Source organism: Lutra lutra, chromosome 7, assembly GCF_902655055.1.
Source record: "Lutra lutra chromosome 7, mLutLut1.2, whole genome shotgun sequence".
NCBI classification, from domain to species: domain Eukaryota; kingdom Metazoa; phylum Chordata; class Mammalia; order Carnivora; family Mustelidae; genus Lutra; species Lutra lutra.
This window is the reverse complement of record NC_062284.1, coordinates 61,388,822-61,401,509: the sequence shown is the minus strand read 5'-3', so window position 1 is coordinate 61,401,509 and position 12,688 is coordinate 61,388,822. Positions and strand designations below refer to the sequence as shown.

General features: G+C 56.9%; 1 protein-coding gene across 3 annotated transcripts in view; it reads right to left on the bottom strand.

The window, feature by feature from the left end:
- Positions 1–39: 39 nt before the first annotated feature.
- Positions 40–12,688, bottom strand: part of MAPKBP1 (mitogen-activated protein kinase binding protein 1) — a 52,385-nt gene continuing 39,736 nt past the window's right edge. For 2 of the 3 annotated variants that reach the window (XM_047736833.1, XM_047736835.1), the window contains 21 exons: positions 12,471–12,617; positions 12,073–12,248; positions 11,192–11,283; positions 10,934–11,059; positions 10,496–10,566; positions 10,237–10,358; positions 9,660–9,735; positions 9,430–9,541; positions 9,189–9,252; positions 8,815–8,949; positions 8,465–8,601; positions 8,200–8,255; positions 6,411–6,647; positions 5,813–5,979; positions 5,433–5,578; positions 5,134–5,331; positions 4,882–4,966; positions 4,306–4,589; positions 3,488–4,084; positions 2,962–3,047; positions 40–2,494 (listed from right to left, as the gene is read on the bottom strand). In XM_047736833.1, coding sequence (XP_047592789.1) covers positions 2,267–2,494; positions 2,962–3,047; positions 3,488–4,084; positions 4,306–4,589; positions 4,882–4,966; positions 5,134–5,331; positions 5,433–5,578; positions 5,813–5,979; positions 6,411–6,647; positions 8,200–8,255; positions 8,465–8,601; positions 8,815–8,949; positions 9,189–9,252; positions 9,430–9,541; positions 9,660–9,735; positions 10,237–10,358; positions 10,496–10,566; positions 10,934–11,059; positions 11,192–11,283; positions 12,073–12,248; positions 12,471–12,617 — 3,342 coding nt within the window. In that variant the 3' untranslated portion in view covers positions 40–2,266. The remainder of the gene's footprint in view (positions 2,495–2,961; positions 3,048–3,487; positions 4,085–4,305; positions 4,590–4,881; positions 4,967–5,133; positions 5,332–5,432; positions 5,579–5,812; positions 5,980–6,410; positions 6,648–8,199; positions 8,256–8,464; positions 8,602–8,814; positions 8,950–9,188; positions 9,253–9,429; positions 9,542–9,659; positions 9,736–10,236; positions 10,359–10,495; positions 10,567–10,933; positions 11,060–11,191; positions 11,284–12,072; positions 12,249–12,470; positions 12,618–12,688) is intronic. The other variant, XM_047736834.1, reaches the window with a different exon arrangement.

Sequence of the window (12,688 nt, the reverse complement as noted above, 5' to 3'; positions counted from 1 at the left end):
CGCCTTCTCCCGCCTGGCCCATTCGCTGGCATCCTGGAGTTACAAATGATTGTGTTTATTGACGAGTTCATACATCAGTACAAACGGACGAGTTAAAAACAGCCCCTGCCCCGTGAGACCTGGGGAAGAGGGAAGAGCCACGGTCTGGACAAAATATAAAAGTTATAAATAAGGGGGTGGGAGTTTCAAAACTGGGTCAGGGCAAATCTGGTCGGGGCGGGGGGGGCGGCAGTTGCCGGTGGCCTCAGACATGCAGAAGGGGACGGGCGCCGGCCGACCGCAAGACCCTCTCTCCCACCCGACGCTCGGCTCGGGGTAGGGAAAGGGCGGCCACCTTCTCACAAACCTTAGCGGGAGTGTAGTTCCCTCAAGCGAGGGGCTGGCTGGCTGAGGATCAAGAGGAACCCAGGCCAGAGGGCCAGGCCTGAGCCCTATTTGGTCTGGGCTGTGGCTAGTGTGCCGGTAGGGGGAGTGGAGTAGACTTCTAAACCCCACAGGGCAGAAGCAGCCCCGCTGGGGTGCGGTTCTTTGGATGCGGTTCTCTGCACTTTAGCTGTGCAGGTGGTGGTACTACGAAGAGTGGGGCGGGAGTAAATAGGCTTCATCTGTTCTGGTGCACTCCGGCTGTTGCAAACAGGAGCTGAGCACTCTACGGAAACCAGTTTCTAAGTTTCTGCCTAGAGAACCAGCAGGACCCCATGGCCTCTCCATGGGAGCACAGGTTTTCCTGACCTGAATCTTCAGTTAAGCCACCCTGACATACCTAAGGCAGAGGGAAGCAGTAGGGCCCAGAGACACGTGTTCTTCACCCCAACTCAACAACAGCCTCACTACTTGGTCCTAGTCTACCTGACTGCTGTGCCCTATATCCTTCCCCTCACTCCTAACAGCTGCCCTTCTGATTCTAACCTACCCCTCCCCTCTAGCACTTACCTGTCCCACCTACCACCTTTCCAGTGTGTCTCTTGGCCCCTTCTGCAGTCCCACGTGCCTCTGCCTCCCCTCAACTTCCAGTCCCCAGGGCATCCTGGGTGCCCAGCACTGCCTTTGAGGAGGCTCCTTCCCCCCAAACCAGAAACCTATGAGCCATCTCATACTGGCTAGGTTGTGGACACCAAAAATTCAGAATTTGGGTTAGTGTGTCCCAGTCCTTTTCATGCTCCCTAATGGTTCCACATGAGCCAGGGTGGTAAAGCGGGAGTAGCACATGAAGGGAAACCAGGCACACGTCAGCCAACCAAGTACTCTAGCAATGAACTCAACTCTGTGTGTGTGTGTGTGTGTGTGTGTGTGTGTGTGTGTGTGTGTGTAGACTCCGTCTTCATCTGTGGCCAAGGGCCTTAGAAGGTGGGCTGGTGCCCTGTAAACCATGAGGGAAGTTCTAACACCGGCATCACTCAGGATGCAAGTAAAAGGTGGCCTCTGGGTCTAGCAGCCTGCTGGGGATCAGGGTTGGGAAGACAGGGAAGACCAAGGGGCTGGGAAAAGGAGGCCAGGGCTCTATGTTTGCCCAGCAGAGGGCTTTACTGTCCTGCAGCAACATCCCACAACTGTCTCTACAAGTTCTGGCCAGGAGAGAAAGGGGGGCAGAGGGAGAGAGAGAATGCTAGGGCTCTCTTAGAGGGGGCAAAGGGAGTGGAATGTGGGGGGCTCCGGCCTTGATACCAACTCCGGCCTCCTGATGGCTGGGAATGCCTGGAGGGCTAGAGGGCTTTGCCTTTGGGAACTGCCAGGAACTGGGGAAAACAGCCCCGGCTCTGGCAGCCAGGGGAGTGCAGCTGGTGTGGGAGGGGAAGTGGAGGTAGAGGTGAAGCTCCCGCTGTTGGTTGAAGGGCACTGATACCACACGGCCTTTCACTTCCACCCCACCTAATACCCTGTGTGTGCTCCCCCCCAGGGAGCTGATCCCTGCAGTAATTTCAAATGGCTTCTAAGAAGAGAGGGCCAGCCCTTCCCAATTTCCCCCAGATGGGGCAGGCTGCCCTCTGACTCCTCACAGCACCAAGATGACGAAGATCCAAGACCTATACCCTGCGTGAGCCACTGAAGGGGCTGTGGAGGCAGGAGTTCCAAGAAAGTGAGGCAACAGTTAGGGAAATAAATTAATAAATACAGGGGCCCCATGAGGAGTAGCTGGGAAAGCTGCTTCCCCTCTGAGCACTGATCCCTGCTATCCACTCCAAGCATCCCCTCCAGGTTTTGGGAGAGTGGAGCAGGGGCTACAGTCTGGAACAGGGGGGCATTCACTTGGAACGGGATTCTGGAACTAGAGTCTGCGTTCCATGCGCCGCTCCACCGCCCGAAGCAGCAGCTCTGAGTATTGCTCTAGGAGGGCCTGTGTCTGCTCAGCCCCCACAGCTCCGGGACTCCCGCCCGGGCTGCACAACACTGCCCCGGCCAGGGCCTCGAGCTCCTGCCGCACTGAAGAGAAGGTGCTTCTGAGGAGCTGGGTGATGCGACTTTGCTCCACTGAAGGCGTCTTGCAGCCAGCCACCTGCAGCAAGACCCGGGAAGGGAGTCGGAGGGACAGTGGACAGACGTCCTGTCAGTGGATATATAAAGGGAAGGGCCCACCTGGGCCTAGCCTGCCCCCAGAGAAGGCCCTCCTAGACCGTCCACTGTGTCTATGGTGGGCAAAGTGCTACTGTTGATAATTACACGGGAACAACAGGCATAAAACTGGGATGGTCCTAGAACAAACCAGGTCCCAGGCAAACTAGAACATAGGGTCTCTCCACAACCCCCCACCCCAATCCAGTCTGAGGAAGTCTCCAGACAGAGAGGACCAGTAGGTGCTCAATCAAGAGGCCTGGTCTGGCCTCTAAGCCCCTTGCCTACTCTGCCCAGGATGTTCTTGCTTGCCCTGCCCACCCATCAGTGGAAGAGCCTCGTGGTTGTTCTGGATATTCAGCTGGCACTGCTGACGCACTACCTCCCCCACGATGGGTGCCCAGCACGTACCAAGTGGTAGAGCCGCACAGCCTGGCGTACATTGCCCTGGAGCTCTGCCACAAGCTGTTCGCACTCCTCCAGGCTCACTACCGGTTCTGGGGGGTGGGGGGACACATACAACTCAATGAGGCCCAGTGAAGCTGCCCTTTCAGGCCTCCCCCCGCCCAGGGGCCCTGAGAGCAGGAGAGGCCTACCACAGGAGCACACCCCCTCTGCTTGCCTTTGTCTCGCCTCCTTCCTTCCCAACACTGCCAGCCCCGCAACACCACACAGAAAACAAGGTCCTGAGGGGAGGGCCAGCCCCAGCACAAGAAGCCAGAAGGTGGTGAAGGGGCAAGTAGGTCACAAGGAGGTCATGAAGAGTGACAGGAGTGTCTCACCATCGGGGTGTGACTTACAGACCAAGACAGGAGCAGAGACAGGACGAAAACGCCAGAGTCTGGACGCACAGAAATGGGATGGAGCCAGAGAGCAGACAACAGAGACAGGAGAAAGAGGATGGGGCAGGAGATGAGAGCTGGGGAGCTGTGCACACCTGAGTCCTGGCTCAGGGCTGCCCCTGGCCTGGTGCATTCCACGGGGCTGGGGGTCTTCTCGGGGCGTGGGAGCTGCAAGTCCTCAGCGCCTCGGAGGAGGCTGCTGACCGGCAGCTGCTGGGCACAGGGGCTGTTGGGCCTAGGTGGAGCTGGGCACTCTGTCCTAGGCTTGGGAGGGCCACCCTCCCCCAAACAGGCCCGCCGCTCAGATGTACTGTGAGCCTTTGTGAGGCCCATTGGGGAGCCAGGCTGTTCTGCCTCACCAGGGGCCCTGCCCTTGGTAACAGGTGAGAACGTGGCCAGGGTAGGACGGTCGGGCAGTGGCTTTGGGATGTCCAGGACCAGGTGAGCCCGGCTGGGCAAGGCTAGCTTGCTGAGTGGTGAGACTCGAATGGGAGCAGGAGCCTGAGGTTCGGCCACCAGGCCCAAATTCTCCCCAACAGACACGCTGCGGGAAATCTTGGCCATGGCGCTGGTGGTGGCGTTCTGGTAGGACTGAGGCCGAGACGGACAACCGTCGGCATGTGGCAGGGAGCGCAGGCCCTCCTGGGCATTGGTCTCCCGTGAGAGCAATGGGCCTGGTGGAGCGGCCTCATCTGCAGAGAAGACAGAGATACAGGTCAGGTGGTAAGGAAGGCTTCCCAGGTGTTAAGGCTCACAGCTCCCTAGGAGTTGCTGTGCCCTGCATACACCCACTAAGGGACACCCAGTGGCAAGCACAGGGGCACATCAGGGTTGAATCAGGCCACCTTCCTCTAGCATGTGCATGCACGCCACACTCCCCGCTCCCTGGACTTGAGGCCCCCAGGCTCCTCACCCTGAGGCACCAGACTCTGCACAGACTGGGCCTTCTGGAGTCCACCTAAGGTGCTGGCTGCAGCCACTTTCTTGGGAGCCCAGCTGCTGTCAGGGTTGAGGCAGCGTCGAGGCAAAAGCACAGGGACTGGCTGCTGGGGGCTGGTGTTTTCAGGAGAGGGCTGTGCCTCCGGGGGCGCTCCTGGAGGGCTGGCACTGCTGCCTCTCCGGGGCTCACCTGAAGCTGCCAGCACCTGGGCTGCTCTCGCTGTCAGCGCCAGGCTTGAGGAGGATGGAGACGGTTCCCTACAGGGAGGAAATGGGGAAGAAGGCCCAAAGGCTTAGGAGTCCTCCCTGCCAAGATGGGGAGAAGCTCTCACAGCACCAGAAGCTCTGGGCGGGAAGGGCAGGCATGAAGCCAGTAGGCCAGTGGTCCCCAAATGCGGGAGTACACAATGCTGTTTGATGTGGGAAGACAGAAGTCGGCACCCTTGGAGGGAGAAGCCTCACCTGGGGGCAGGACCTCTGGGGAGCGCTAGGAGGTCTAGTGAGCCACAGCTCCTAGTCAGAGAGTGAAAGCTGATGTGGGGAGAGGTACCTGAGCGGGGCTGTCTGCACTTGCAACAGGAATCGTGAAGAGATGCTCCGAGACTCTGTCCTCTCTGGTACCCGGACTGGGGCCCCTACCAAGGTGACAGAAATCATGAACTGAAGCCCGCCCTCGCCCCGATTCTACCTCCCCTCGAAGGTAACCCCAGGGCACAGCCTGCCCATGGCCCCTCCCTCTCAGCCAGGCAAGGAGGGAAGGAGGGCAGAGGGCCATGACCACATATGGGCCCTCTGACCACACCTGGAGCAGCCCCATGGGCCAGAGTCTCAAAGTGCTGTTTGAGAAACTGCTCCTGGTCTGGGGTATGGGGACTGCCTTCCTGCAGCCCATAGGAGCCAGTGCCTCCCTCTTCTTCCTCCTCTTCCTCATCGCCCTCGGCGGGCTCTTCAAGGTCTGAGGAAATGCCATCCACACTCAGGGGCTCCGTGCTCTCCGAGTCTGGATATGGGGGGGAGAGAAGCAGCACACTGCACCCACCCCTCGCCAGAGCCTCCACGGCTGCCTCGGCCCATGGGCCTCCCTCGGAGCCACAGTCTCACCTCCGTTGGGGTGCTCAGGGCTGGAAAGGTGGCTGCTAGTGTCATCTACAGAGCAGGCGCTGTCAGGACTGTGCTTCTCAGGGCCTCTGCTGCCTGGATACACTCTTCCCAGGGTCCCCCGGACTGGAGCCTGAACCTGGAACTCACTTCCAGGAAGGCCAGCCGGGGAAGCAAGAGGCAGTCAGTAGGGGTAAGTGGCCCCACCGGGACACCTGGCTTCTGTCTCCCCGACCTGTGAGTGGGGCTGGGGATGAGGCAGGGGCGAGGGGGCGGGTAAGCCCCAAGGAACCTGGGCCGGCCCTCCCCTAACTAAAGGGAAGGGAAGCCTGGGAAAGGAAGACGGCATGGCCCCTGAGGTCTGGTGAGGGAAGGACCCTTGCCTGGTATCCAGGGTGGGGCTGTCACTCGGCTCCGGGTAGACAATACCATCTTCGATGGGTGCAGCCTCCAGATCTTGGGCAAAGACCCCTTCCTCTTGGGACAACAACCGAATAATGTGGGGACAGGAACAGGGTTGGGAAGCCTGAGGCCGAGGGGGCTTTTCATTCTGGGAATACACAAAGGAGCATTACTGAGGTTGCTGGTGTGAGAGAGGGTCTGGGAAAAGAGGGGGAAGTGGGCAAGGATCTGGTAGGTGTCAGTTCTGGGGAGATGCTGAGTAGTCCAGCCGTGAGGAGAACTCCAGCTAATGTTCTTGAGTTTCTGGAAAGACTGTATTCTGTCATACTCCAGACTGCCAACCTCCAGCCACCACCTGATACCATGAGCCCTTTAAGAAACCTGGCCCAGGACAAAGGGTACCACCCCAGTTCCCAGACCATACTGCTTAGCCAGCTTGACCCTCTGCAGTCCCAGTTACCCATGTGTCACAGGGGCAGGGCAGGCCCAGCTGGCCCAGTGCTCAGGCCCCAGCTGTTGGCATAAGGCTGGTTAAGGCTGCTTGGCGATCTCTAGGTTGCTGGGAGAAAGCTGGCTCACCTGGCTAGCACGTGAGGTCTCAGAGGCCTGCTGACCATGCTTGCCAGGGAAGGATGGGGTCATGGCCAGCAAGTCTTGGCTAGCACCTCGAGGGCTCGGGGCCAGTGTCTCCAGCTGCCGCAGGTCCAGCATGGAGCGGACACTCAGCTCTACACCTGGCTGGGCCCAGCGGCTCCTTCTCCTAGGTCCTTGGTTGGCTGCAGGGGCTGGGGCCAGGAACTCTGCCGTCTCCTGCGCCTAGTGTGAGGCAGGGATTGGGGAGGGGGTCACAACCACCAGACAGCATCAGTATCAGCAAACACTCAGATATCACTCATTGTGTGCCATGTGTTGTTGTTTTTTTTTTAAAGATTTTATTTATTTATTTGACAGAGAGAGATCACAAGTAGACAGAGAGGCAGGCAGAGAGAGAGAGAGAGAGAGAGAGAGAGAGGGAAGCAGGCTCCCCGCTGAGCAGAGAGCCCGATGCGGGCCTCGATCCCAGGACCCTGAGATCATGACCTAAGCCGAAGGCAGCGGCTTAACCCACTGAGCCACCCAGGCGCCCGTGTGCCATGTGTTTTATGTACATGTACCCACTCCCTTAATCCCCACAGCAATCCTAGAAAGTAGGTATTATCATTATCCCCATTTTTATAGGTGGGAAAACTGAAGTACAGTAGGCTTGAATAACTTATCGAGTCCTGCGGACAGTTAGGGGCCTGCCTGCTGTTTACAACCTGAGTGGTCTGGCTCCAGAGTTCATGCTCTTAGTTTCACTCTACATCCTGTCTGAGACCTTCTAGTCTCAGCCTTCACCTGGTCTCATGGACCCCTCGGAGCTGGTCATCTCTAAAAAGTCCCTTACTCTGAGGTCCATTCAGAACACCAAGGACAAACCCAATAGTCCAGCCCTGAGCCCCTGGCCTGGTCAGAAGGCCCTGAAGGCACCACACCACCATCATTCCAGGGAGCTGCTACTGACAGTGACGGTGCTGCCATCTGAAGTCTTGACCCAGCACAAGTGAGGGTGGGGCTGCCGTGGGGATGGCTCAGAAAGCCTTGACCTTTCTTCTGGCTGCCCTGAAGTAGCCGCCCAGTTACTGGTCCTCCCACCACCCGGTCCCTCTAATTAACTGCTCTGGAAGTTCTGCGCTTACCTCCTAACCTGGAGTCTTCAAAACTACAGTTCCTCCAGATGCCTACTCTTTGAACCTTTAAGGTTCTTGAACTTACGTTCTTCTTCTTCTTTTTTTTTTAAACATTATTTATTTATTAGAGAGAGCAAGCTACTGCACACAGGCACACGGACATAAGGGGAGTGCAGAAGAGAAAGAAGAGAGACAAGCAAATTGTCCTCTGAGCATGGAACCCTAAGTGGGACCCCACATGGGGCAGGGCTCAATCCCACGACACTGAGATCATGACCTAAGCTGAAACCAAGAGTCAGACATGTAACCAACTGAGCCACCCAGGCACCCCTTGAACTTCAGCTCTAACTCTTTGGCTCAGACAACCCTTGTCTACTGCCCACCTCAACCTGTTCTTTCTTTACACTTCCCTGCTGGCCCCCAGGAAGCTGAACTACTACAGCACTTCTTCTAGCAGTGACTAGACCTTGCAGTCCACCCAACCTGGCGTGCGGGAAGGGCTTCACCACCCCCAACCTGGGATCAGCCGAGCTGCTCAAACTCTCCCACGAGGCCCTTCCTGGATCACAAGTGGTACAGCACAGGCTCGGAGAGCTCTGCCTTCACCTCCCTCCACCCCTGGGAACTTTGGAAGGGCATTTTTAATGATGGTGACTCACCCGACTCATCTCCCAATGGGACAGGCTTCGGGGCAGGGCCGGGCCAGGCACTGAGGCTAGACAGAGACAGGCAGTCAGAGAAAGTGTCTCCTGCCTGCCCACCCATCCAGAGCCCCAGCTCTGTACCAGCTCACCCCACTGTGTGGCCACAGTGATGCTCTGGCCTCCTCAGCTCACCCTGCTCTCCCCTCCCATCCCAGAAAGGGTACATCTAGCCACTGGGCCAACTGCTGCCCGTTTCCCCCTCCTCCAGACTTCCACACACCTGGCTCCTTCTTGGTACCCTTGGCAAGGATGGGCAGAGCTGGAAGCTCCTCTTCTTCAGTGCCCTCATCTTCTCCCTCCTTGTCACTGTCTGATGACAGAGCTGGTCCAGGAGACAGCATCGATGGGGCCTCGTGCCTGAGTCCAAGACAAGGAAGGTCACGGGAAGAGGAGATTCAATGCAGGAAGAGGCCAGTGTTCATGGGTCTTCAGGTATGAAACAGGTGTTGAGGGACCCAGGAGTCAGGAGGTACAGGTGAAAGGCGGGTTCAGAGCAAAAAGGAGGAGCACTGAAACAGCGAGCATTCCAGATGCCCACCCACCGCTAGCCCGTATCCACACTCTTCTCACCGGTTGGGTCCTGCAGCCCTCTGGGGAGAAGACGGCCCTTGCTGCTTGCCCCCTCGCTGACGCTGGCGCAGCTCAGCCAGACGCTGCCTCATGCTGATGGTCATCTCAGAGCTCAGGCGCCATACAAATATACAGCTGGGTAGAGCCAGAGTTGGGTGAGGGAGAGATAAGGTAAGTGTCTACTAGTTCCCCTTCTCCATGGGCTGGCAGGAAGGCCAAAGCCACCCTCTAGTGCCACATCAGGCCCTGCCAAGAAATACCTCTGCTCAGCCCTACTTCCCAGAGACATCCCTGATATGAAGAGAGAGGAAGGGGCAGCGTGTGTGTGTCACAGAGGAAAATTCTGTGTCTCAGGGAAGCTGGCTCCTACTCACCTGTCCCCCGACACTGAGATGAGATGTTTGCAGTCATTACTAAACTTCATTCCAGTGACAATCTCTGTGAGGAACAAAGAATATGGCCTGTTAGCCACCCTAAAGTCCTGGCCAAGCTTCTGCCCCAACAATGGAGGTGGATGTTGGTTGGAAGTGAGGGACAGGCAGCTCTGTGAGGTCCTAAGAAACTAAAGGAAGAAAGAGTAAAGTTCCAGCAGTAGAGTACTGGGGCAACGCTCACCTGAGTGGCCGAACATGGTGGCCACACACTCGCCTGAGGAGAAGTCAAAAATGGAGAGGTTCTTGTCAGAACAGCTGGTAGCGATGTAGATCCCTGAGGGGTCTGTCTGCACCTGAGGAGCGGGACACACAGCTGGCAGAGGACAAGGGAGGCAACAGTCCCTTTCCACCTGGTACCCCAGTGCTTCCCTTTCTGTGGCCTAGGGTCCATCCTCCTGGGCAAGGCCTTACCTTAATCAGAGTGCCGTCCTCACCCTGTGACCCTTTAAACAGCTTCTTCTGCTTCCCACTGCTGATGTTAAAGATCCTGTAAAGAAATGTGCTCTTGGGGTGCCTGGGTGGCTCAGTGGGTTAAAGCCTCTGACTTTGGCTCAGATCATGATCCCAGGGTCCTGGGATCAAGCCCCGCACTGGGCTCTCCACTTAGCGGGGAGCCTGCTTCCCCCCCACTCTCTCTGCCTGCCTCTCTGCCTACTTGTCTCTGTCAAATAAATAAATAAAATCTTAAAAAAAAGAAAAAAAAGAAAGAAAGAAACACGCTCTTGTTCACATGAAGAGGAGGCCGTGATCAAGCACGCCCGGGTGGCGGGGTCCCCCAGCATTCGGTCCCAGCCATGTCCTCACTGGGAGCCACGCCCCAACACCAACTCCTGCCTCCTTGGTACAGTGAAGTGCTCATTCTCTAGGCTCAAGGGGGCACAAGGCCCTGGACAAAAAGATAGAAATAGGGAGAGAGCTGCCAGGAGCTGACCCCCTGCCCCCGGGCTTGAAGGAATGCGGTCAGACGGTTTTAAAAGGACATGCCCACCGAATATTTCGGTCCTGGCAGCCGATGGCCGTGTACTTCCAGCTGGGCTCCACATCCATGTCATAGAGGGTCGTCTTCCGTACCACGTGGTGTGTCCGTGTAAACTGGACTCCGTCTCCAGACTGCAGGGGTAGAGCGCGTGGCCCCACCAGGCCCAGAAAGCCCCATTTTTACCTCCCTTCACCTCTTACAACTTCAGCTGGGGGCGGGGTAGGAGCCCCCCACCCCCGCCCCAGTCCAGGAAGCCCAAGACCCTCACCTTCTGTGCCGTGCGGAAGTAAATGCTCTTGTCTGCTCCACAGCTGATCATGCGGACTTGCCCATCGCTGGCTACGGAAGATGGGGGCCTCACTATTCCCACTGCTCTCACCACAAGGGGCCAGCCCTTCCTCTACTGACCCACTACGGAGCTCTCCACATGACCCAGACGACTGATTAAATCAGGATCCTTCCCTCCAAACCTAAGCTTTCCGTGCTCTCCATCCCCAGCCAACTGGTTGGCTCAGGGTCCCCTAGACATAGAGTCTACATTCCATCTGCCTTCCAGTGCGGCCCCAGGCCTCCCAGCGGCCGTCCAACACACCCCTGTGATGGGCACACCCCTCTCACCGAGCCAGGAGGCTGGTGGCAGTCGGGGTGGGGGTGGAGGATGTTGGTGGTAGGTGGTTAAGATGTGTCCCAACTGCCCTGCCCCCACCTGCAAACTTGACGGCAGTGATGGAGGAGGAGTGTTCGTCCAACGTCTGCTGCAGGCTGTACTCGCGGCCAGCATCTAGGACGTGGATGAGCCGGTCCCGGCTTGCTGATGCCAACAGCTTCAGACCTGGGGTTCAAAGAACTCCATCAGCCCATGCGTGCCCACAGCAGGCCCCTATCTGGGCCCGGCAGAAGGCCTGCAGGAACCGAGCCCCGTAACCCCAAGCCAGTGAACCACGGAGCAGGAATGGAGCTCTACCCGTGTCCGGCTTAGAGTACTCCAGGCAGAGGATCTCTGAGTCATGGGCCTCCACCTTTAGCATCTCGCTCAGGGACTGCAGCTCATGCACCCTGCAAAGAGGAGAGGGAGGACGTCACTGCCAGGCTACAGGAGGAAAGACTCACCCTCCATTCTCTGCTATATCTTCCCCCCGGGGCCTGTTTCTAAAATCAAATTTTTATTTATTTTTGAACTTTGAGGCTTAGAGAAAAGTGGCAATGAGTACAGCAATTTCCCATGTTAACGACAGCTCAAATACCAGAACCGGGAAATCTACATTGGTACAATACTGCTAATTCAAGATTTTAGTTTAATTTCACCAGCTTTCCCACCATATCTTTTTTTCTGGATCCAGGATCCTCACGAGAGTCCAAATTGTACTTAGTTTTTACTTCTCCTTAGTCTCCTATAGTCGGTGACAGTTCTTCAGTCTTTCCTTATCTTTCATGACCTTGATGCTTTTGAGGAGCACTGATTACTCCCCTGTACTCTTTAGAAGAGTACTCATTACTCTGTCCTCTGTACCTCAATTTGAGTCTGCTGCTGTTTTCCCACAATTGGACTGAATTTACACATTTTTGGCCAGAAGACCACTGAAACCACTCTCTGTAGCTTCTTAGTGCATCCTATCACAGGCTTCGTGATGCTGTTACGAGGATAGTAAGCTTAATCACTTGGTTAGGATGGTTTCTGCTGGGTTTCTTCCTTGTAAATTTACTATCTTTCCCCTTGTATATAGACACCTTGATCCCCAATCTTTTTGCGCCCATTTTTCTCAAGCTCTGTCCTTTGGGACCTAACCCCCCCACCAAAGCCTGCACTGCAGGAGGTCCTTGGTACCACTCCCGGCCTGGCATTACCTAAGAGTGCCTACACGGTCCCCAGAGGCTAGATGCTGTCCATTGGGGCTGATACACACAGAGCGGATGCCCACACGGGGGTCCATCAGGGACCCATCAGCCTTGTCTCCTCCGGGCAGCTCCGTGTCCAGCAGGGCCTGAGTGTTCCCATCCACATAGATGATCTTAATGAGGTCCTAGTGGAGCACGTCAGGAGGAGAGGTGGGTAAGGCAGGCCTGACCCCATACAGCTGCAAGGGGAGAGGAATGCTGGACAAGATAAAGCCCTGGCTCAAGGAGCCCAGCCAAATCTGAGCTGGAAGATCCATATGGGGAACCGGATCCTGAGAGAGAGGCATGAAGTCTGTGGGGGGTGGGCACTGAGCGGGGAGCGGGTGCCCTATGGCCTCAGGACTCACATTGCTGAGGATGTTTCGGTGCAGGGTGGAGCCGTGCACCCCGGAGCTCTCCGTGTTCCACAGCCGGATGGTATTGTCCGAGGAACAGGTAATAAAGGAACTTGGAGGCAGGCAGGCCTGGTTACTGTCCTTCACTTCAGGGTAGACCTGAGGGGCAGAGGGAACAGAGTCAGATCTCAGGTTAGGGGCAGTCCTTTCCCTGCCCAAGGAGATGGACG